At 42.1% G+C, this 25383-nt stretch overlaps 1 protein-coding gene across 2 annotated transcripts in view; it reads right to left on the reverse strand.

Annotated features, from left to right (window-relative positions):
* The window catches only part of PEPD (peptidase D), a 111814-nt gene that overhangs the window by 2861 nt on the left and 83570 nt on the right, over nt 1-25383 (reverse strand). For both annotated transcript variants that reach the window (XM_015873941.2, XM_085551108.1), the window contains exons 13-14: nt 14431-14615; nt 4658-4849 (exon numbers count right to left, since the gene is read on the reverse strand). In XM_015873941.2, the coding sequence (XP_015729427.2) occupies nt 4658-4849; nt 14431-14615 (377 nt within the window). The remainder of the gene's footprint in view (nt 1-4657; nt 4850-14430; nt 14616-25383) is intronic.

Raw genomic sequence — 25383 nt, forward strand, 5'->3', positions numbered from 1 at the left:
GACCCTCAAATGCCTTTATCTTATCACGGGTAGTGGCACAACCTATTTAGATAGATTTGATTGCACAACCGCACAACGCCAGCAGCAGACCATCATGTGGCTTGACTCAATGGACCCGAGCTGGTCCCAAAGCAGGGCTGTACAGGCATGGCCAAGGACAGCACACGAGCTAACACCGCGCTGCTGTCAGCTACATATACAGCCTCGCACTTTGTCCTGACTAACTGATATAGTCATGCTCCCCAGAGCCTTTTGTGTTATCTTCCAAGCGAAGGGGGTTGTAGCACTCATTCATTTCTTTTGGATGATGATATATAAAAAAGGCTTTTGAGAGTCAAGAAAAAATGTTGGCCAATTAAACAGCCCAGATTTGGTCGATGACAGATCCCAGATGTGATTAAAAAAGACCACTGGTGACACATCTCCAATTTTTAATCTATTGAGCATTTGTTTGATTACGGCTGTGGAAAGCAGCAACAGAATCACTGCAAAATCCTGGAGCAGGAGACCTGTGGGAAAGCAGGACGGGATGCCTGCCATACGTGTGCCACACAAGGTACATCAGCACATGAGCTGCAGGACTGGGCCAACTGGAACATCCACGCATCAGTTTTTATAGCTGCTTTACTACTGAGGCAGATACATGTAGACAAAGGGACTGACTTAGACTCCACTAACAACTCACCAATAATTTTTAATAAGCAAACTTAGCACAAGCAGAATTTGACTTCCATGCTTCATGGGACTGATTAGGAAGTAGATCCATCCTTACATTAAAATCAGAGAGAAGTGGTTATGTCGCACGACAGGGGAAACATCTGCCACTTTCCTCTTCCCTTTTTACACAAAGCCTTCCTACAGAGGCCAATGGGCTCTGCGCTGTGCAGGGATTCCTTCTTACCCCATGCTGCCAGTCTCCTTCCTCTTACTCACAAGCAGATTCTCATGTCAGGCACACTTTACTGTAAAGGTCTACGTATAAACATTTTATAAAAGAGGATCAAGACTCATGGGGTGAGGCCACGCATTTCACTAGATTAACTGATGGTGCTGGAAAAAGAAGCTTCAGGCACACGTTCCCTTCATCAAGCTTCAAAAAGAACCAATAAACTATAAGCTAAATGCAGGGTAGTAACAATTGCTCTTAGTTTAACCCAATTACGTTAATTAGGCAACTTAAGCAAAAAGGGTTAAAGAAGATTTCTAAGCAACCAGTCACTGTTTTGGGGCTGCCTACAACCATTACTTCTCAAAACTTTAAAGAAAGTGACATATTCCATTAGGACAAACGTTTTCCCATGAAAACCTTTCCAAGATATGTTGAGTAGTGTTACTACCGCTGCATGACGGTAATGTTAAAAAGCAGACGAGCATGCTTAGCTGTCAGTGAGCATTTTCTCTAAGCCCCATAAAGTTTTCATAGATAAGGTGTAATGCTGGTTCTACAAATCCTAGGAAAAAAATAAAGCTTGAAAAGAGGCTGAATATTTAGGGCCAAACACTGAACATATTTACTGTGTCTTTGCAAAAACATCATACGGACTGCATGAATCAGCCATCAGCTTATGCAGAGTGGACATTTCAAACCCTGAAGAGCAGCATTGGGAGTTGGTACTTCCCCTTCCCTCAGGACCCATGTGCTTTCCCTGAGCCATATGCAAAGCCACGTGCACACACCTTGACTTGCAAGGCTCTGTGTTCTCGGCAGAGCAATGCTCACGGAGCCCTGGTACAGCACAGTGCCCTGGGACAGCCCCACAGCATTCATGACCTTGGTGAACTGGGCTTAGTTTTACAGACTGAGAACTGGCGGACGTGTGACTGAGTGACTTCACAGGATCATAGGACTGCAGGGGTAGAACCCCCTCTACTAAAGCAGATTCCCTGCAGTGAGTTCCCAAAACAGAACAGCTCTAGTCTGGGATGAGCGCAGGCTGCAAGGTTTCCAAGTAGCAGTTGCACTCGTGCAGCATAGGTGTCTATTCTGCATGCAGGCATGGAGCTGGGCACAACCTGTGCTGACTGTGTGCATTTGTGCCTGTGTCACCACATTGGTACAAGCAGAAATCCAGGTTCAGTAGGAAAAACCTCTCACTTTCTCTGTTCCTTCTTGCTCTTGAAGGTTTCATAACCTCCTTACAGCCAGCGCTGGATAGCCCAAATTACAATAAATGGCTGCAGTCTTCTACTTTTGGCACATCACAACAGCTTCTCTTCTCTATGCAGAGACTTGTCACATTTGAGAAAATTATCCCAAACCAAAAAGACATGAATTTAAGGTGAATTCATTAAACTCCACAAATCCCTGCGCGGATAGTCTTACTCAGAATTACAGTGGTGTTACTTTGGTTCATATAAGCTCATTTTTGAAGTGAATTAAATCAAGCCAAATTAAGAACACTTTAATTAGTGCTGAGCTCTGCAGAGGAAAGCAGACTAGTTATTTCCCTTTTTTAGAATGGAGTTTTCTTTTAAACATAAAGGAAGATTGGACATGGCTGTAGCGAGTTCTTTGGCTAGAACTGATACCGGTACTAATCCCAGTTCTTCTATGTCAGTAACACTGGGCCTCAAAAGAACTTCTTTAATCACGCAGAGAGAAAAATTTCTGACGCACTTGAGAGAGAAATACTCATTCTGGATAAGCCAGAATGAACCTGCACATGGATAACTAAGCACTCTGAACAGCAAATTGCATTTTGACTGCATTACAGTTCAGCTTTTGTTAGAATTTAGAAATATTCAGATACATTTCTGTCTCAGATTTTATTTCCATTCTTCTCCTGGACAAAATCAAGTGACAACATCTGGCTCAGGGATGTGTGTATTATTTCTTTCTCTCTCTAAGTAAAATGTATTGTTCACAGGGGGATCGGAGATTTAGATTTTTGCTCAATCGTTTTTGGGCAGCTCCCCCTTGCAGCAACGTTTATTGGCTCGCTCTCCTTACAACTCAACATTACAGAAAGCTAAGCAAAAACAGGGCAGAAAGTTAGGCTTTGTTTGGAGTCTCTGCAGCAGAAGTGCCCAATTCAGCAACTCATGCCAAGGTAGAGACCCTGTGCTGCCATTCCTGCCGCTTGCAAACAAACAGCAGGTGAGCCACATGCATGCCCCAAGCCAGCAGAGCTGGAGGAGGAGTTCACAGCAAACCATGGGAGAACATGGGCTTCACTGAACATTTCCAGAGAAAGAACACCAGGAGTGAATTGAACTGCCCCCAGACCTCCCTCAAAGTGTTCACAAGAACAGTGAAAATAGCTAAACCTGTTTTCATTGTGGTGTTAAGCTACACGAGTTCACTACAGTTTTCCTTTAGAATATGCTTCAGTGTGTGGTGCCATATGCAACGTGTTCAAAGTTAGAAAAGGCAGAGTTAACTGCCTTTCATTCATCAGGATCTCAGTTGGCTGGCGGGCAAGTTTTGATAAAGAAACAACACAAAGACAGATAACGTCCCAAACCTCAGCAATGAATTAAACAGCAGAGAGGGTAAAGTCCCAGGTCTCTTGATAAGATTGCACACACCAGATAGTGAGCTTCCAAAAGCAGTTGCCCAGGCCCTGGCTGACTCATGCGGATGGTAATGGCACACACAACTTTTCGGTCTGGGCTGGTGGTTCAAAGCCAGCTCAGACCAAGAACAGTACAGTAATTACCCTCTCATGGATGGCGTACAGTGATAAATTAGTTGATGGCAGCAGCAGACAATTCCTAATGACTGACTTCTCATACCAGAAAATCACTGCTGTTGCCAATGATTGTTAGCTGTGTTGAGACTTAGCAGAAAAGCCAAGAGAAGGATGGGGCATTACAGCTGCCTGCTTTATCTTCTCTGTGCATGAATACGGAAGCTCAGAGAACAATGAAGCACCCTTCAAATGCTTGCTTTGCTAAAATGAAAACCTACTGGAAGCCACTGCAACTGCTACACATTCTGCTAGGGTGGTGGTTCTGAATGGGAAATGCCCCGGAGAGCATGGAGAAACAAGGCCCTTTTATTTACACAGCAGCTGTCTGAGTGGAAATGATCTTCAGATCACAGCTAACCCCTGAGTCAGCCAACCTTTTCTGTGCACACACTGCTATGTAAGTCCTGCAATGTGATACCTCGAACAAGAGACCTTGTGAAGACCACTGGCCATTCCATTGGAAAACAGGAGAAGTTTTAAATTCATTACTTTCAGGCCATTCCGGCAGTAACTCAGAAATAGCAATTATTGCTTCTTTTCTCTAAGGCCTCCCTGATTTGAACAGCACGAGGCTCTCCAGCCCTGCGAGGGAGCACCCAACCACTGTTGCAGGCAGCTAACTCTGGAATACGAATCTCAGTCACACTTTATAACATACACATTTCCCAAGAAAAAACACTTACCTGGTACAGAACTTCACAGCATTGACTGAAGGTATTTCAAACAATGGAGAAATTGATGGAATGAAAAAATCTCTTGTTCATTAGATATCACAAATATAAAACTGCATTTTAAAATATAAAAAAATGACTAGTCTGCCTGTAGGGCAAAATGGCCCAAGGGGCTGTTTCAGGAACAGCCGTCTCATAAATACATTGTAAGTTCCAAAAGATTTCTTCTCAAATACATAGCAAAGACAAGCAGAAAACCAACTGCAGAAAACCATCCAGTTAGATATTACTCACCCCACCAAATCCTCTGAAACGCTGCAGGACATCATTGTTGATGAAGCAGGACTGTGCGGGATCACGGAGGGCTTGGTCCAAGAGGTGGTTGATGAAGTAGATCCCTGGCTCGATGGTCAGCACCATGCCCTTCTCCAGGTTCCGGGCAGTGCGCAAACTTCGGAGTCCTGGCAGGTCAATGCGTTCTACTCCCTGTAGAATGAAGATCAGCTCAATGGACAGAAATAATGATGGTGGGTAACCTTTTATCAAGAGCCTCCTATGCTGGCTATTCTCTTGGACATCCAAAATAAAAGTTGTGGGGGACTAAAACTGTGCTACGCAATCATATCTTATCATTCCCTCACTTCACTTTCACATACAGTGATTACCAGGTTTCAACTCAACAACCAAACTGCTTTTGCACTGTAGAGGTTCTGGTCTCATGATGTGCTTGCTACTGTCACGCACTATCTTTGGAAAAGTACTGCGTTAGAAGACCAAGTAATTACTTGCTTTGCTAATTACAAAGTAATTTCTTTCTGTACCTTACATTGAAAAGTATATTTTAAGCAACATGCAATTCGTGAAATGCACCCTCCATATCGTGGCTGAAACAGCTGAACTATGCAATAGAGAGCAGTTTCTCCAAGAAAATGCAAATGTTTGTTCTCACTGTATGTTATTAAAATTATACATTTATGATCTCGATTCAGGAGCAATGAGTCTGCACATGACCTCATAAAAGCAGCCCATTAAAAACTACACTTTTGTCAGATTGAGACTTTCAGGCAACGTAGTTTTTAATAATATCATTCAGCACCCAGTTAAAACAAGTCCAGACTAGCAAAACATTTTCTTCTTCCCCAAAGCTGGTAAAGTAAAATGATATATGAGGACATGCTTAGTCAAGGAATTAGAAACACTGCAAGGACTAGTTCAGGATATTAATTTTCTTCCCCCAAATGTGCCAACTATTGCAACATCTGAAAAAAATACATCTCAATCCCATTAGTTTTTTGAAAATCCTTTGCAACTGTAGCAAAATGTCATCAACAAATATGGTGACCAGTAAATAGTCTACAGGCCTGCAGCTCACAAACATGTACAAGTGCTGAACTCCACTCCTGGAAACTTCTTCAGATTAGCCAGGCAGAAGTCAATGGGTTTGCTAGACAAAGGCTGTATTTCTCTGGTCTCCAGGTAGCTTTCCCACATCCATCACTTGCCATTTCAGCCATGAACTGGTCACGGCCATTTCCCTTGTTGGTAGGAGAGTGTCTCCTTCCAGAAGCACCAGCACAGCACCTGGAACCAGCGGGAAGGAACATCCCCTTGCTGGGAGGCTAAGAATGCTGCCCGGGCACTGCCCTGTGCTCCTGGCATGGCCACACTCCCACGTTTCTTGCACGTCAAAGGCAGAAGTTCTGTGGGGACACAGGGGAGGCAGGGTCCTGAGTATCAGCCAGGCTTTAATCTCTCTGAATTACCCCTTCAAAGTGCATATAACCCCAAAGCACTGTTTGCTCTTGAGCTCCACTTGCAGAGAAATACCACTTGCAATTGCCACTCGGCAGCGTTTGTTTTGTTCTCACCGGTTGTCCAAGCAATACCAAGGTTTCTTTTTTCCCTTTGCAGAGCTTATTCTGTCCCAATGCACGGCATCTCAGAGCAGCCAAGACTTCCAGAGCTCACTAGCTGGGATATCTGCATGTGCCTCCCTTTGAGAGATGCAGAATGTATGCAATCCTCAGTGCCCTTGCAAGCCAGGCCCATGCAAATCAACAAACGCATTCTGATAATTTTCACTGTATATTTCATACATTTCATATGCTTGATCTGCACTTTGCTTATTACATTAAATTAAGAAAACATGATTTTGTTGTACTGAGGAAACGAGAATACTTGGTTATCAAGCACAGCACTTTGATTCGGTCTCTTATCATAAACCAAAGAGAATCAATGTATTTCTGAACTTGAAACAATCACTGTGCAGAAATGGAGCCATTTTTTTTTTCTTGCTGCTGTCCCGTGGGGTTTGGCACCTCACACATTCATTGTAATGCATAAAGGAAATGAGGGCATCCAATCTTGTGGATTAATCTCTCCATGAGCTGTAAACAATTAGATTAGTGTCTGGACCTTTTGGTGTGTTGCCAACTATCTATCAGCTGCTTTACAACAAACAGCTCTTATTTGGCTTTTAAGTGTACTTCCCTTCAATTCTGTCTGTAAATGCCTTTTCTTAGGCAGTCAATCCAAGACAGATGCTAGAAAGATGAATGCACAGTCAGAAAAACAATGGCAAACATCCTCTGAAGGCAGCGCTGGCATGGCGTGTACATTTTTGACCTTTTCTTAAAACAAATGAGGCTTAACACCAGGTGCGGTACTCAAACCTAGATGCCTTCAGATATCTCCGTGACTACTGACTGAAGCGATGTGCAGATGTGTCCATACGACCCACGGGTCATCCTGCAGGAAGCCAACAGCACACTTAGTGCCTGTGAGCAGTGCCAGGGCAGCAGCATGGGCAGCCCCAGAGGAACAGGCTGCCTGGGCAGGCAGCAGCAGGGGAAGTACCCCCAAACCCGTTCACCCAAGAGCCCAAGAGATGGGTGGAGAGGGTGAGCAAGGGGAAGGGAGAGCAACATCCTTCTTCCAAGAACAGGACTGGATTAAAACATACACTGAGCTACTGCTGCAGCATCCCCTGTGACATCTAATGTTGTAGGCACTCACAAATATCTCAGTAGGTATAACTCCATCACGTCTGCTTTGGCAGCTTCCAAAACCAAGACATCCAAAGATTCGCTGAAGGACTGAGATCTATCTCTCCCCAAACTGAAGGTGACAGGTCTAGAACAAGGACATTGCCACTTGCTATCACATCAAACCTCGTGTTAGCAAAAGAGCTGGGAAGCCTCGCACTGCCATCCGTCAGTATCAATCCTCTGTCATAAGTTGATTTTCTTCAGCGTAAGGAGGAAACGTCCCTTTATTTTGCAACTAGACAACCAATGCCTTGTTTCCAACAATAACCATGGTGTTATTTTGGATTTAGATGAAGAGTGAAGGCCTGAACACTGGGGTAGCTGCAAGGAGGCGACCTGGCTCTACCACTGTTCTATCTTGGAAGCCTGGCTATGCATCAGAACCCTCTGACACTCAGTGCTGTATGTTTACATGCTCATAGCAGAGAAAATAATCTAGAAAATAGTAACATCTAGGCATCTAAAAAGAGACTTCCAGTGATATTTTGGGAAAACTACTTTTCAAAGAACTGTTTATTTTTCTGTATATTCCAACAACTATATCCCAAACCGTTGTCTAAGAGTGATTTTATTTGGAGGTTCTGCTCATGTTTTAAAACTGAGACACTCCCACAGTAAGCACAGATGTATGACACTGTCATTTGTGACTGTACTCCTGCCAAGAACATCAGATTCCAATTAATGGTTCATGTAAGGTAACAAAAAACAGCATGTCTAGGCAATAAGGACTGTCAAGGGAACAAGAGAATTATTATGTAAACTGATTTCATTACTGTGTAAGCAAATAAAAGTTCAAATTAAGTTAAGTGCCGAGAAATATAAAATATAGATCTATTTTTGGAATAAAGAGGGAACCAGGAAATACACAAGTATGCCTGTCCCTCAGGAAAGTGGTTATGGAAGACCAGAAGTTGTAACATCCCCAGATGAATAACTGTTGGCTTTTAAGCAACTTGGTGGTTAATGGTGGTTTGTGTTGCTTCTTCCATGGGAGAACTGCAATGAGCACCATGCTGGGTCTGGACCCACAGGCCCCAGCTACCAGGCAAAGTGGGACACTGGAAGCTCAAGGCCCATTTTGGTGAGACTGACTGACTTCAGATTGGGTCAGGAGGAAAACACGTGCACAATGTCTCTGCTGGTTGGCCACTGCCTATGGAGCCAACACATCCTATGTGCACAGATGCTATCACCCTGCCCCCCGAAACCCAGGGCTGCAATGCTTGGTTGGCACCACCAGAAGCCTTCTATTGCCAGCTATAGCAGCAAAACATGTCTGCAGCACAGATCCCCACAGCTGCTCATAACTGCAAATATTGAACAGCACAGAACTATTTTCTGATGCTTTTTTCCAGTTAAATCATCACAGGACTTAGAGCTTGACAATTAGACTGTCTTATTTGGACCACATCTGAAACAGCTAAGTCCTAACCATTTCACCAACTTGAATTCAACCATGTATTCAGACTTGACAGAATACAGATCTTTTATTGAGATTATATAAAAAAATCAACGCTGAAGGAAAATCTCAGCTCTTTCACTCTTCCTTACTCTCCCATTGCATACACCCAACTTCTAATTAGCTCATTTTTTGTATTAAGAATGAAGCCCTATGTGGCTAGTAAAATAACAGTCCTGAATTCCATTTCATTTGTCTCCTGGTCCCTTCCCTCTCAGCCCTTGTTTCTCTAAGTGAGTGCTGCTAATGAAGATTACTTTATGCAGCCTATCCTGCTTTTCCCCAGCAGCCCGAGCTGCCTATAGCCACCTGAAGGAACTGCTAGTCAGTCGTGCCTTTGAAATCTGCAGCAGGTTACACCAAAATGCGCCCCAAGCATCACAAACTACTTGTGGCATTTGCAAGTCAAAGCTTCCACTTCTGCATGAGAATCAAATTACCAGCTGGAGTATGGGGACACAGCTCAAAGTTAATATTGGGGGAACGGAGGGCAAATTATATCAACTGGCTATTTTTATTTGGAATGTTTCTTGTTCTTTTGCTGGGTATTAACTGTGGTATCAGGTTTAAACTGCCTAATAAATTTCCTGCTACTGCAAGCAATGAGGAAGAATCACTTCTCATTTACTTGAGGTAACTCTGCCTGCCCTGAATTTTAATCCACGGCCGTAGCATCGTTCTGTGCATAACTTCACCTCTTTTACTGCTTGATCCTCAGATGCCACCGAGCTCCATTGCCATCACAGTGGAAACAACGCAACATAATATTTATTCTTTTTCTCTTAAAACCTAAGTGAATAATAGAAATAGAAAATCACCAAGTTGACAACTTCAACACACATCTGGAAGATGAGAATATTTTGACAGACAACTCATAGGAAATGAGATAAAGAATTGCTAAAGTCATCAGCAACACTTTTAGGATGAGACCAAACACAAGCACTGTTTTGGATATTATTTCTTATGACACACAGGCTACAGCCTTAATTGAAGGGCCTTTTACTTCCATGGACCTTTGGATACTTGGAATACTTGTATATTAAAAGAAACTGCATAGCAGAAATGCCTAAAATATGGCACTTCTTATACCTTACTTTTACTTTAGTTGAAACAAGAACTGTATTATCTTGGTTTTGTTCAAAACCATCAGCTCCATTGGTCACTTCTACACCATCAGAAAGGTCTGGACAACAAATACTCAGATAAAAGCTCTCTTAGCACATAATATTTTGCAACAAACTTCAACAAGTAAAACACAGATAAGCAAGTATTTCCTTAATAAATAAAAGTCTAACCAAATTGAATGAAACCCTGTCCAAGCAACAAAAAAACCAAGCCTGCAAAACTTATTTTCTCAGAGGAAGAGGGATTCCTGTGGGATGACAGTAGGGTGTGCAGCACAGCACTGCACCTGAGCCTGTCCCCAGTAAGTCCTTGGTTTCCACAACACCGAGACTCCAGTATCGGTTCTGGTAGGGAAAAGCTGCTGGGAGCTGAGCACACCTTTTCTGAGTACATGCAAGATGTGATGAGAAGACCCATTAAGCCTTCTGGAGGGCTTTAAAATCCCATGGAAGAACCTTTTGCACTGCAGAACTGCTCTCTGGTGCTTTACCCCGTCACCAAGAAGCAGCTGGGTTCCCTGTGCTGTTCTGCACAGGAGTGCTGCAGAACTCAAAGCCTCTCTGGCTCAGTGTGTGCCCGTGCCCTGCTGCTCAGCAGCACACCCAGCCACAGGGCCTGGCTGTGAAGGAGGAACACAAACAGCCACAAGTGATTCAAGGGGAACCCACAAAGAAAAATATTTCTCAGATATTTTCTGAAGGTGTAGACAATGGAATACATGAGAAAAAAACACACAAAAAAGCCTCTCACTGTAAGTGGTAAAAGGCCCTTCCTCTCTTTGCAAATTTACGTCCTACCATGCAGACTGCATCCCATTTGCAGGTCCTGGATACACAGTGCTCTGGCAAGGTGCTGCAGGGTTATGACCAAGGGAGGCACTTCACATCACTGGAGCTCTACATAACAACTTTAGGCTCTGTGGTAAGTGCACCTCATCTCCCGCTTCTTAAAGGTAAAAATATTAATGCATTATTTGCAATGCTAACTATGAAAGAACAAAATCTGCTTCAGTATAAAGCGGGATACATTAGGAAAATAATTTTTGCCAGAACGAGAAAGGAAACGAGGTTATTTTTGTGTTGTCCAGGTCTGGTGATCTAAATCCCCAGCTGGTGATCCAGGAGCAGGTAGAAAGCCTGGCTTGAGCCAGGCAGAGCTCACACACCTCTCCGAGCAGCAAGGGTGCTCCTGAGCATGCACAGGAACAGAGGGCACGGATCACTCCAGGATCAAACCAAACCACTAACCTGGATTTGCTGATGCATGACAGTAATGAAAGGATTGGCTTTTCATGAGAATAGAGAAGTGAATTAAAATTTTAAACTAAGGTAAATCTTATAATTTTAAAAGACAAAACAAAATGAAACTCGTTATTCACAAGATGGTAAAATCACAGCGGTTATTAACCTAACTTAAATTAACTGCTTATTATTATAGAAAGTCATCAAATGTACTTAGCATTCTTCAGAGCCCTACAGTCAATTAATATAACATGAAATTGAATCAACTCAAGCATCTAGAGACACAAAACCTAGATTTAAATGAAAACTTCAGCCGCATCCTCCTCAGGGCCTGAAAATTTGAGATCACCTACTCCATTTTCTCAATTGCAACATGCACAAACCCTCATTTATATCCCATATCGTATTTACCCAGAAACAAATGAAAGTGTGGGAAAACCACCTCCATGATTAAATTTTACAGTGGAAGCTAAGCCCAGTGGGCTTTGCACCCTTTGAAGCTCGCTCTGCCTGACTGAGGGCCACATCTTCTGAAATGATTAGTACCACTGGGGCTGCATTGCCAGAGCTGCTCGCGTTGCAGTCAGACCCTTAAAAGAAGCAGATGGATTTTCAAAGTAGCATTCAGCGCTCTGCTTCCCCACCAGGAATATGACAGCTTGCTACAGGAGGCTGGATCCTCCAAGGAGCTCCTGACTGCTGAGCGCTTCTGAAAATCAGAACGTTTCCTTACTGGCTTCTATGGAGGACATCGATGGTCACATTCTTCTGAACATCCTGTCCTAAACACAGTCACTGAGCTCCATTTATGGCTGGCCAACGCCGATATCTCCTTATTATGGCAATAAAGGATAGGAAATTGTTGATTTTCTAATGTTCAAGAATATCCTTTACAGAAAATGTGCAAACTTTTCAGTGTTTGTTGAAGAGGAAGAAAGCACTCGTTCAATGCTGCATGTGAAAGCAGTTTACTGGAAAAGATGAAAACTCATTATTGCCAATTTTGAAAAAAAAACCCAAAAACCTTTGGCTACTAATGAATAACTAATCTAAGTTAACAATGTCTGGAAATAGTTTTTTTGGAGCACGCAAAACTTTGTGACGGATAAAAATTAGGAAATTAAAGCTTATTGTATTATTCCAAATGTAACTGTTTACACTTGAGGAAAAATAATGGAATAAGATCCACTTGGAAAAAGTTCTTATTTAAAAAAAAAAATCCTTTGTAATGCTCCCAGAAAATCCCTTGGCCAAAAGCAAATAACTTGCTTCTTAACCAGTAAGAAAAAGGAGCACGATAGTACAGGCACAGCATTCAATAAACACGGCTTTCTGAGACTCCTTGTCAAAATCTTCCTAGGTGGTAAATGTTTTAAATTCACCAAAAATCACCCAAATCTATTTGACATCTTCAAAATACATTTTCTCATGAAACACTGCAAAAGAACCCTGTGCTATTTAACACAGACATGTATCATATCAGTCAGCAGCACCCCATTGCTCACGTTGAGCTCTGTGGTTCTCACTGCTGCAGCACCGTGCTCCCACTGGAGCCTCGGGCTCAACAACTCCACCACCAATGCCTGCTGTGGGCTCTGCAACAGTGCAGCTCTGACATAGGCACCTCACCTTGGTCCAATGGCCCAGGGCAAGGAACCTCACGTTTTAGGCTGGAAGAAGAGATGGGTCTATCAGAGGTGGAATTAATGCTGCAATGGGAGTTTAATGGGGCTGTCCCTCTATAGAACCTCAAATTCGTTATTTTTCCAACTAAGATGATGCCACCCATCCATCCACACGTATGTTTATACACAGATACAGGTCTTCAGCTATTTGCTTGAGTTCACATTCATGATTACCCCCTATTCAGGAAATTTGTTACCTACAGTTGCATGTTGAAAGTACATTAGCCACATATATGTTCTTAATTCAACAACGTAGCTGTATGTCTAGCAACCAAATGATTTTACCATTTGCAAGTACAAAGCTTCCAATCTGCAAACAGCTCCGGTGGGTGTTTTTGTTGCTGTTGTTTTTGGTTTTTTTTTGTTTGGTTTTTATACACACCTCCAAATATGAAAGTAGAGAGTGCAACCGCCTGTGAAAATTCAGTCCCTGAAGCCAGTTTTATCTATAAGAGGTAGCTCTTACAGAACTCTGGATAGATCATTCTTCTCTCCCTTAAATTACATAAAACATTTCCAAATAAAAAGCAAACATGGGGCATTTTACTCTCCCAGTTCTTCTCTCTAACTCCCACAATTTAGCTGTCTCTCTGCCCTATCAGCTCCTGAACACATGCTCAAGCTTCAGCAACTCCACCAAATTTAAACCGTACCCAAGAAGTTTTTGCTTCCTTTTTATGGTTCACTTAGGAGAATTATCTTCCCTAAGAAAGAAGTCTACTGATTCACCTTCATATTACATGACTGAAAATCCTTAGTCTCAAATAACCAAAATGTAATGCAGAAAATCCTTCTAAATCTTTCTGAAGCTACTGTGAACTTCTTCTCTGTATTCAAATGTTACATTCAATTTTTTTAAAGTGGGCTTCTTTGTTTTGCTTTGTTTTTTAACCTATTCCACTTTCAGACTGCAGTCACAAATAATCACGTTAACTCAATGAAAAAGGTAACCATTTTGTGTTTTCTGCAGAAACTCTGAACACAAGAAAATTGTGTTTTCACCTTCACAAAGACATTACGAACTTTTTATTCCTATCCCCATTCCAGGACAACATATCTATGTTGGTGCCTAAGTTAAAAGTGAGAGCAAAGTTCAAGAGACAAATATAATCCATCTGGTTTCCACATGCCACAGGATTTACCAGCCCATGTACAGCAGTAGGATCCCACAGCTGTCTCACATCTGGAACCGAGAAAGACTTCTCACTCCAGGTCTCATGTGGCTCAGACACTGCACAGCTCTCTGCAATGGCATACCTACACCTGAGTGATGCACATCACAGAGGTGAATTGCTGAAGAACATCACAAAGCGCACAGAAATTGAACAGTTTAAGAATGCTCAGAGTGGCATCAGTTGACCACTCCCCACAAACAATGTACATTTTAATGAAATAAGAAGATTCCTCTTAAGCAAGCTGTATAAAGCACTGAGAAAATACAGCTGAGAGAAAAGCTGAGCAAACGCAGATGGTTAACCAACGAGGCTGTTGAGCACAGACAAACACTAACCTCTGGGTAGCCTCCAACGTCATGCACGTCGATTCCAAGTAGATGTCCAAGTCCGTGTGGCATAAATATTGCACCCAGATGAACCTTCACCATGTCGTCTACGTTGCCTTTCAGGATGCCAATTTTAGTCAGCTCCTCCAGATGGACTCGGTCAGCCAGACGGTGCATATCAGGCCAGGCGACCCCTGAGAGAGCAGAAACAGGCAGCTGAGTTAACTATTGCTACAAGTTTTTAGAGACAGCTTTCACAAGGCAGATACAACAGACGTGCCCTTTGTATAAAAAACAAAGGTGGAAAGAGCACGTTAGCACGGAGATATTTCAAACAAGGCAAAATTATCTTGGCATGCATGCAAAGCTCGGAAAACTACAGAGAAGAAACAGCAGCATCCTATAATCCAAGTCCACATGAAAAAGAGTTAGACACTGCATCTAAGCATGTCTATAGAGATGCAGATTTATCGGTTTTTCAAAGGAGCATCAACTGCAAAAGACAGTCATTTAGAATGCAGACATAAAATACTACCACACCTATTGTATTCTATAGCAATCATACCCATTTAGGACATTTGAGAGGGACAGTGCTTTTGTATTGATGTGCAAGATTTAAAGCCCACATCTTTCTGGCAAAGACGCTCTCCAGAAATTAATGATTCCCTTGTGTTAACGAGCTGCGTAAAATACAAGCCCTGTAATACACATACTGCAACAGCGTTACAAAATACTGCTGGTTGATTGCAGACTGAGTGCCAGGATACATTAGATTTCTATCATTTTGGTATAGGATACAATTTTGTTTGACAAACTGCTGGGGGGAGGAGGGAGGAAAAAAGCAGTTCTTTTGTTAGTAACAGCACTGTCTTAATTAGTTCACCATGGCTTTGAGTCATCCAGAGCAGTTGCAGAGTCAAGACAACTAGGTCTAAGGTACGGTAAAAGAATATTTTCCTTGTTTAATTTTGGCAGGATTAAATAAATAAATAAACCAGCAATTTTTAAGGCCAAAGCCCCATCAAGTTCCATTGCTTTAATCCAGTTAAACATGTGGCTTTAAGGTTTTGTGAACATAAATGTCATATCAGAATCATATTAGCTCTCTTTGCTAACAGTACTGAGGCCTCAGAGGTTGAAATAAAATCATCCTATGGGAGGGCTTCAATAAAATCCAGTTGTCTTAAAGAGCTCTGATAGAAAGGTCACCAAGTGTTGAGCACACAGATGCTCCGTCCCACACCCCATACACACAGATCACATACACCTCAGGGGTCTGCACAGGTCTTTGCTTTAGTAAGAATAAATACACCTATAATCAGCTGTTCTTTGAACAGTGTTTGGTGTCATTATATTTGACAAGATTTTACACTTCCTCTTTTTTGAACACTGAGTGGATCTAAAGAAGTGAGAACTGCAATACAAAGTTATTTCACAGCTCTGTCACAATAGACTACATCCAATCTACCACCTGATATAATTGATGCATTACAACACATCACTCAGGTATTACTGACATCAGACTCCCTGTATTACCGAGTCACAGCTGTTTTCCGGGTTACTGGAAACAGGAATACAGAATTTCTGCATGTATCTGCCAGTTCAGCTTCTGTCACCTGCCATTGACACAGACTGCTTTAGAGGTCATCCTTAGTATTCTTTCTGGGCAAACAACACGCTCTTTCGAGAGCACTCTCATGACACCCCAGTTGAATATTACTGTAATACTAATGTACTATTTTCATCCCATGGCTGCAAAGCCACATACAATATCTGACCATGGTCAACTACTGAAGCCTCCCTCCCTTTTGGATATATACAAAGGTCAGAACTGTGGTGCTGTAAGACAAAGCACAACTGTATCCCAGATGCTCTGAATAAGTGTAAAACAAGGTGCCTGGGAGAAGAGCTGAAGATGAGTTGTCTGCTGCTTGCAGTAAGGCCTCCCCCCACAACTCTGCAGCACCATCTGTCTCAGTGCAAACCTACAGACTGCTTAGAGACATACGGCACCCTTTACTAAACTCAGAGAGATGCAACTAACAAGAGATAGAAGGATAAGCCGATCATAGATGCGAACACCCAAAGCACACATTCACTTTTCCGCAGAAGTTTAACAGAACAGACCAATGATACAGACCAACTCCTTAACCGAAAAGGCTGCTGTGGTTGTAAGTCCCAAGTATCCCCGAATGAATCCAATACCGCTCATTCTTCCCACGCTCTCCACTGTTTTCTTTTTCCCTCACTGAGAAAAAGCACGATTTTCCTTCTTCCCCTGCAGCCCTGAATTATGCATCTGTTGTGGATTTTTCTTCATCTTATCTTTTCATTATAGACTGAGGACAGGAAAATACTCCGCTGCAAAATAAATGATGGAGCGGGATGGAAACCCTGCAGCTCTGGGCTCTCCCTTAGATTAAGGGCAGTGCTTTGAACAGAGCCCTGCAGAAGGACTCAGGACTGCTCCTCTCCCTCCCAGCTGGTGCCACCAGCTCTGCTGGATGCAGACAGCATTCAGAGCTCTCTGCAGTAGCACTGAGCACTGGAGAGGCACTGCCCAGAGGTGCCCTGCTGACTAGATCTGAGCTCCTTCAACAAGTCAGTGGCTCTTCAAGTAAGTGGGAGTTCAAGGATAATAAAGAAAACATGTTTTGATGCATGATATTTCCACTGTACTGTCTGACTTTGTGCTTCATTCTATCATGCCTTTGGTGTGCTGGCATTTTGCACTATTACTCCACTCTCCTCCAAACCATGTGACCTATAAGTACTGTACAACAGCCATATATACACACAGGGCGGCCTTTCTACGCTCCAGTTAAACCAATGGAGCCATCCCAGTCTTGTTTGCAGTGAACAGATTCCTGGCATGTGAGGAATTAACTTTTGATAATTGAGTGGAAACAGATTTTTCACCCTTTATTTTTTAAAGAGAAGATTTGATAAGCAAAGAGGGTCAGAATGCCAAGTTTTCTTCAAACATTTTCTAGTACTCTTCTATCCTCAAAAACAATAAGAGAAACAATTACAGTAATTTATTCCCAGCACAAAGCTGAAGAAAGGAAGCCACCCTAACCAATAGAGAACTCTTCCTCAATACCTATCTTTAACCTGTTTTACAAAAGTTACTTGATATTTGCACACATCAGCTTCCAGGATTAGCCATGGTCTGGTGCAGAGCTCTGTCACCTGCTGCAAGCTGACATAGCAGAAAGCAAACATCATATTAACGTTCTTGTAGCAAGATGAAATGGTTAAATACAACTAAAACCCAAAGACGCCTCAGCACTAGTGGAGCTAACACCAGTTATGTGTCACTGCAACAGCTGATGGTGTTGCAACACCACTCTGCACTAGCCCCACACCACCAATCACCCCAGAGGATGTTTTACTGTTTTATTATTCGGCGCTATTATTTTTAAGCTTTGAAGAAGTTTATCATAGTTGCAGATATGCTTTTGTGTAAGAAGGTTAGTAACGTTATTATCTTTAGGCCAATTTATAAACTAATTATACTTCACTGACAGATGAGGTTTAGAAAGGTAGATTGGAGGGTCCTTGGACTTTAGCTTGTACCAAAACGAGTCTGCACTCAGGAAAATCTGCTGATGAAGTGTCTGTTCCATCCTTCGTTCTCTGCCAAACGAGATACTGGGTATTACAGGTCACTGAACCAACAGTTGGCTCCCCAGGAAAGCTCGTTACCAGGGCTCGTTAGGCTGTGATTCGTTACTGGCTGCACAGCATATGCTTGGTCAGGAGAGCAGGGCAAAAGGCAGCTCTTCCAGCCCCACATGCAGCCCAAGGCCATGAGACCCTCTGGGTTACAAAGCGAACTACACAGCAGGGGTACCTCCAATAATGAAATGTGATACATTGTGGATTAATTATAACATTTAAACTACAGAGGTTATTAATTTTCTACTAATAGTATAACAGAACTCCACAGACTCGCGAGGTGCTGAGTTAAAAGAACAGCAAATTAAACCTGAATGTTATCCAATGTTCTTAGATATTAATGGGGGACAGTAAAGAGAAAGATAATGCATGTATTGTTCTACTTCCCTGGAGCTATTTCCCCTCTAATTTTCTCTTTGCCAAAACCACTGAATTTCAGATAAAACACTGCGCTGCAGAACTGAGGAGGATCAACCCAGTAAGAACATCTTTGTGATCCCTCTACTGACTGGGAAGATTTTTGTTCAAAAAATAAAAGAGAAAGAAATGCTTCTAGAGAAACCAGCAATTAAAAGCATACCTATCTTCTTGTGAACATCCCCTAACTTTTAAATAGCAGAATTACAGGTCAGAGTTGACACATCGCACCACAAGCTGTTTGTCAGTTGCTGTTACCTCGCTGTTCTTTCCGTGATGATTTTCTAAAGTTTCATTGCAGGCTATTCCAGAACATAAAGTCGAAGCAGCATACAAAAGTAATTTAGAATCGCTGCGTGGTATTTAGCCACTTTGGTCGGAAAGTGCTCTGAAAAGGCCTAACAGGATTTTTTTGGCCGCTACTTAGGGTACTTTGTGGTTGTAATGTGACAATGATTAAACCACAAATGATTTAGCAGGGTTTTTTTGTTGTTGTAGGGTGGGCTGGTTTTTTTTGGATTTTTTTGTTGTTGTTTTTTTGTTTTTTTTTTCTGCCAGCACAAATGTCACAATCTTGCTAAAAAAAAAATAGCATGGCAAGGTTGTAGGAACTTCTCCCCAGATTGTGCTAAGGTTAAGTTACACTTATTTTTGAGAGTCCACAGACAAGGGCAAAAGGCCTGACGTCCCCTGGCAGCGCCACTGAAACACAGAACACGCAATCCTTGGCCAGCCAGCCACTGGGACAGCCCAACATCTGCCAACAAGCAATAACCATATCAGACATAAAACAATAGGTCCTTCAAAGATTGAATCAAGCCCAGCTGAAAAACTAAAGCATTGCTTTAATTATAAGATGATTATTTCTTCCCTTTTCACTTGAGTGCTAGAGAATAATTTGCTGCATTTCTGGTTTTCATGCTTTCATTACGGCACGCTAGATGGAATACCAAGCAGTTGCTCAGCTTTCCAGCCAGGTAAGGTGACTCTGGGTCAAAACTCCATACTCGAGGAATGACAGCATTTGGGCAACACTGAGGCTGATCACAGCTCCGTATGCTGTGCAGGTAGCAACCTGAGTGAGCCACAGCCAGCATTAAGCACCAGCTCTTCCAAAAACATCCCTCCAAGCATTAGGAGCTACCAGGAGGAACCAGAATCAACCCCACTGTCTACAACACAATGAGCCCTGTGTGAAAGGCCACAAAGCCTTGTGCTCTATGCTCATACCATAGAACTCCTTTTCAACCAGTATTCTTAAAAGTTTTAAGCAGTAAAACCCCGCCCGCTCATTTACAAAACCTGCATATGATGCTCTACAACACATCATAAGCAACATCCAGAACTTAAGCTATTTGAATAGATGCAGACATGAAACAAGAGAAGGGATTTTTTCCATGTCTGGAAAGACGCAATGTTTGGACTGAGCAGCACTATCAGATACTACGAATTCTTTGCATGTTCCTTCCACACAGAGGTATGCTGTGAAGAAGAGGAAAAAGGCTGGGGGACGGAGGGAAGTGCTCAGAGGGAACGATTATGGTGAGGAAACTTATCAATCTTCGAAGCTTTAAAAGACTGTTTAGATAAGATTTAGGGCAAACAGAATAATCCCCGTCCAGCAGGTTTGCACTCTGACAGCTACAGCTGATACAGTGTCAAGATAGAGCGACTCATGAACTTTGTACTCCGACTGAAATTACAGCATGGAACGTGTACGTTTCCTGAACACTGAACTAGAGGAAAATCAGTGCATGTCACAGCACACTGCGGTGGGCTATTCCGCCAAAACCACTGTTAAAATCAGGACTGTACAACATTATGCCTGTACAATCTGCTACAATTAGAACAAAAGGGTATTTTAAAATTTGTCTTAAAAGTATTCCCTGGAGAGAAGATAGAAAACTGCTGCCAATGTAGGCTCTAAGAGTCCCCATTGCTCAGTACGTGGAACACCTTTGAACACCCACAGAGAGAAGTGAAGTCCAGGTGCAGAGCCCATTTGGAAAGCTGTGGCTGGGCCGTGACTGGGAGCAGCTCCCCAGGACGGCGCTGTGACCAGCACAGACTCAGTTCTAACTCCCTGTGGAACAGCCCAACTGTTGGGAAGTGCTGGTTTCATGCACTTGGAAACTGCTCAGTGTTATTTTTGTCTTCCCAACGTTGCAGTGGTCACTGTATGCATGGGTCAGCTCCTGTGGATTAGTCACAAGCAGCAAGGAACGGCTCCCAGAAGGTTTGCAGGGAGACTCACAGTCTGAAATCCTGCATTTCAGCAGATCAGCATGTGCACAGAAGGACTGAGAATCTGCTGAATTCGACTTTTTCTGCTCCCTCTTGCTGTAGTTAATGCTGTTCTGGACAAGGTTTGGTTACAAGTCCAGCAACAAACTCTCCAGTAAGCAATGCACCATCTATGGGTAATGGTACCGCACAACAATCAAGGATTGCTCCCTGACTGTCCGCACTGTCTTGTGCATCTTTTATGTTTTCAGCCTTTACTTCCTAGGTGGTGACTGATGGTTTAGGCTTTTACACTGGGAACAACAGAATTAACCACACAAAGCTATAACATCTCTCTGTGTCAATTTCAGAAAGCAAGTACTCAAAGGGGAGCTTATTTATGAACGTAAATGATAGCAAGAAAAATAGAGCAAAGTCCATTCAATAGAGAAGATAGACAGCAGACTACAAATATCTTTTAATAGCGTGGATTGACAAGATTGACTTTCAAATGTGTCTTTAACACAGTAACACATTCTTAAGCGCAAGAGGAAAAAAATACCACAGTGTCATTCTGTAGGACTTGTGAATATTAAGCATTGGTTCTATGCCCTGAAAGCATCTGTTCTTCAGGAGAGGTTGTATGAAATCCTCAACTTCTGCTATTACATTTTTGTCTGAGAATAATTGTTTTGCTTCGGATATTACAGCAAATTAATAACCACCAGCAGCACTTTCCCTTAAAATAGGACCATCTGAATGGGAATAATTCATACAGAAATTCTAAAGTTACACAAACTATAAATGAAGTTGTGCTCCCACACCCCTCCCTGCTGTGCTGTTGTCAAAGGTCTGGTTTACGGTGCCCTTTCTTTCTAAAACATTATCTAAATTAGCTACTGGATTTATGCAGCAAAACACACAAGTGTGCCTGCATGGTGTTCTACTAAGTACATCTCGGGACGACTTAAACTAAAGAACAAATGACTTGCATGCAAAAGACATTCATTGTATGTGAATGAGAAGCTTATTTATTCACTGGGAGGAATACATATTAACAGCAGTTTTAATTACTTTCTTTAGGTGCAATGTGTTTTAACTCCAGTTGAATACAGCAACAATTATTCTAAAGCACCATTCAAATTAGTAGCAGACAAAAAATGAACCTCAGCTCTTCAGAAGTTACCTGAGATAGGTAGAAGTGCTGAAGAGGTAATGTGTATATGCAGCTTTGAATTTGCAGATGTTCCTAAGCATAGTTCTGCTCAATTTAATAACAGAAAAAGACTTCTAATAGTATAATCTGTGATGTCAAAAACACTAGCTATTAGTTTCCTATTAAGTAGTTTTATTGAGTTATTCTAATCCCTGTTCTTAGTACTACCCTACCCTCTACTATTCTTCTTTAAAGAATTGTTAGAACACGATGAGATCAGAGAACAGAGAATCATAGAACTACTTTGAATTCAAATTGCACTATTTTCTGTTGTATATAGTAGACTATGAAAGTGTTAACAACACATGCACTGAACATCATCCTTTATCTGATCATCACACACAGAGGAAGCAAGACCTGAACAAGCAAGACACATTAAAATGTTGTCAATACACCATTCAAAATTTCATATCCTGCTGTGCAAAGTACATCTTCTAGGTTTGTATCTACCTCCTTTTGCTTTACCACTTGAGTCTCGGCAGCAAACAAAAGGGAAGGAGACAGTGCTCTGGAAAATAAAGAGGCTGCTTTTGATTTGTCCTAATTTACAACAGTTCTTGGAAGGATGTACATGGAGGAAACCAGTCAAAAAAGGCCTTTCTACTATAACAAGCCCAGGAAGCTACACCAATAAACAGAAACTGTAGAAATCATAAGAAAAGGCACAAAAAGTGGACAGAGCTTTACACAGCAGCTCACCAGCTGTAGAGTTACAGCTACCCAGGAGAAGATCAAGACCAAATAAGATAACTTTGCTCATTACTGTGTACCTATAAATAACGTGTGGGGTTTTTTTAAGGTCCTATGCAACCAAGGACAAGGACTCTGCCTCTGCTCCCTTGTCTCTGGGTTGCTGTCTTTTGGGAACAGCTCATTTCTTTTCCTTTATTCAGTGCCCAAAGCAAAAGAGGACCCTTTCCTGGTATGGTCTGCGGATCAGTTGATATCTACATGATTAGTATAGGAATATTTTATTTACTTAACACGTGGGTTTACTATTTTGCCTGAAATGTTTTTCTGGTGGACACCTGACTGTACTTTCTTGCCCACTGGGCAATCCTGACATCAACAAAGTCTTTGATCCAGGAAGAAAAGACTCAAGAGCTTGCAGAACTCATGCCTTCACGTGAAACTTGACTTCTGAGAACGTTAAGAACAGGCAAGATTTCTAAGGAATCTTCAAGCCTTAACATGGAGAGATCCCCATCTTATCAGAAAACAGACGTTCCCCAACAGCATTTCTCAGAAAAGAATAACTTAGAAGCCAGAGGCAACATGATACTCAACACCTTGAATAGTAGAATGCAGAAGGCAGGGAGAAGCATATACTCCTAAGCACAAGCTAGAACTCTGGAAAACAATCCAACCAGCACCAGCCAGTACTGTAAGTCCTAAAGGGAAGCCCTTATAGTAGTGCCAGTGTCCCATGGAGGAAAGCTTTCACACTGCTTTGGTTTACAACTTCTGTGCATATTTGGAACCATTTTTTTCATTTTCATTTTATCAAAGCAAATAAAACAAGCAACAATCAGCAAATGTTCCCAGCTGCCCTCCTAAGGTTTGAATGCAATTTTGGTTCAGTGGGAACTTTGAATATACAAGTGTTTTAAATCACATAAATAGAGAGATAGGGAATTGAGTGGTTTCCAACCTGACCTTTCTCAGCTGTTCCTTGGGAACAGTTTGTGACACAAAAAAAGCCCTTTTTAATCCAGAATTTAGGATTCTGACTGAGGTGTTTTAATTCATTCACCCTCTCCCAAAAACCACTACTACGATGCATAACGGAGACTGGAGAAAGCTTTTCAGCTTCTCTTTTTGTAAAACATATACAAATTCTGTACAGTACGAGGAATGTTAAGTGCAACAAGCTCCTTTCCTTCCCCTTCTCCTGTGACTTTCCATTACTCTCCAGAATAGGCAGGAATGTGCAGTGATCCCAGTGTGCAATTGCAAAGGGATGTAAATGGAAAGTTCATGATTACTTCAATATTTAGCTCATCAATCTTCAAGATAGTGTTTGTGACTTAGGACATTCATCCAAAATAGCTCTAATTGCAAAACTAAATATAAGCATATTCCTTTTTATTTTTTATCAGCACAGTAGCAGATTGAACATGTTTGAGAAATTTCAATGCTGCCACTATCCTGTCCTCATCAGCTCTCAGTTACAGAACTCTAATTCCTAACATTCCCGAAATGCTTGAGATCATAATCCAAAAAATAATCTTCAGAAGTCACCTGAGAGACTGGAGACAACACAAAAACACAGTCACTTGTTACAGGATAAAATAGAAACCATTCCACAGCAACTTCACAATCACTACTGGTACCCTATGTACCACTAACTGTAAGGGAACCACTGGACAAGAGTGACATTCAAAGCTGTGTAACATCTCAATGTTCTTCATTCACAGAAACTGAAACATTATGTTACCCTTGTGCTTACAAAACACCTCCTCCCCTGCTAAGCGCCAGAGCCAGGAACTATCACTGATTCTCATCAACAACTCCAGGTTGATGACTGACATTTTCTTTTGCACATCTCGGCATGTACTGAGAATCACGAGTGACTTAGGTTAGGAGGGACGTCAGAGGGTATCTGGTCCAAGCCCTGGTTCAACACACATCTTCCAGAAGTTCTAGAGAGGGACTTTCAGGAAAGCCATATTTTACACACTTATTCCAACAGATTTATATTAATGATCAACAATACTGGTCTCCCAGGTATAACTTGTAACAAATTATCTTCCTATTTAATAAAGCTATTACATCAGCATTGGATCTAACTTACATGACTGTGATAAACAAAACGAGGCAGGAGCCAGGATCTGGTAGAAGGGACAGAGCAGAGCAGTTACTGCTGAATTGAGAAAAAACCTCTGAGTCCTACTCTCAGTGGGAAAACTGAGGATCTGATAATGTCACCGCTGGGAATTCACAAGCATTCTTGCCTTGCTCTCAGATTCCCATCAAGATGCTCAGCAACTTGCTTCAGATATCTTTATTTTTACTTCTTTTATGTATGTTCAATAACCCTTTTCCTTCCTTCACCCAGTGCCTGGGTTAACAATTCTGCAGTCTGAATTGCAGAAAGGCTGGATGCTCACAGCTGTAACAGAGGTCAAACAGCTGTTTTGAGCAAGAGCACTACGCAAAACACTCTTAAAAAATCTCAAGTCTGGTGAATTTCAATCCCGGAATCCAAAATGAGTCAAGTAGCTTTTAAAACAACTTCTCCAATCTTTCTGCCACTGCCTGTGGAAGGGGAACTGCTGCACACTTCCCCATAACTATGATGAAGGGCAAGAGGAGATGCTACCTGTAAGAGATACCTGCGCTGAGTGGGAGTACTCTCACAAAAAAATAGTGAGGACATTAATAATTCTGGATGCAGAGCAGGTTTAGAACAGTATCAATAAACA

This window comes from Coturnix japonica, chromosome 6 (assembly GCF_054131305.1).
Source record: "Coturnix japonica strain WE chromosome 6, WE-NBRP24, whole genome shotgun sequence".
NCBI lineage: Eukaryota > Metazoa > Chordata > Aves > Galliformes > Phasianidae > Coturnix > Coturnix japonica.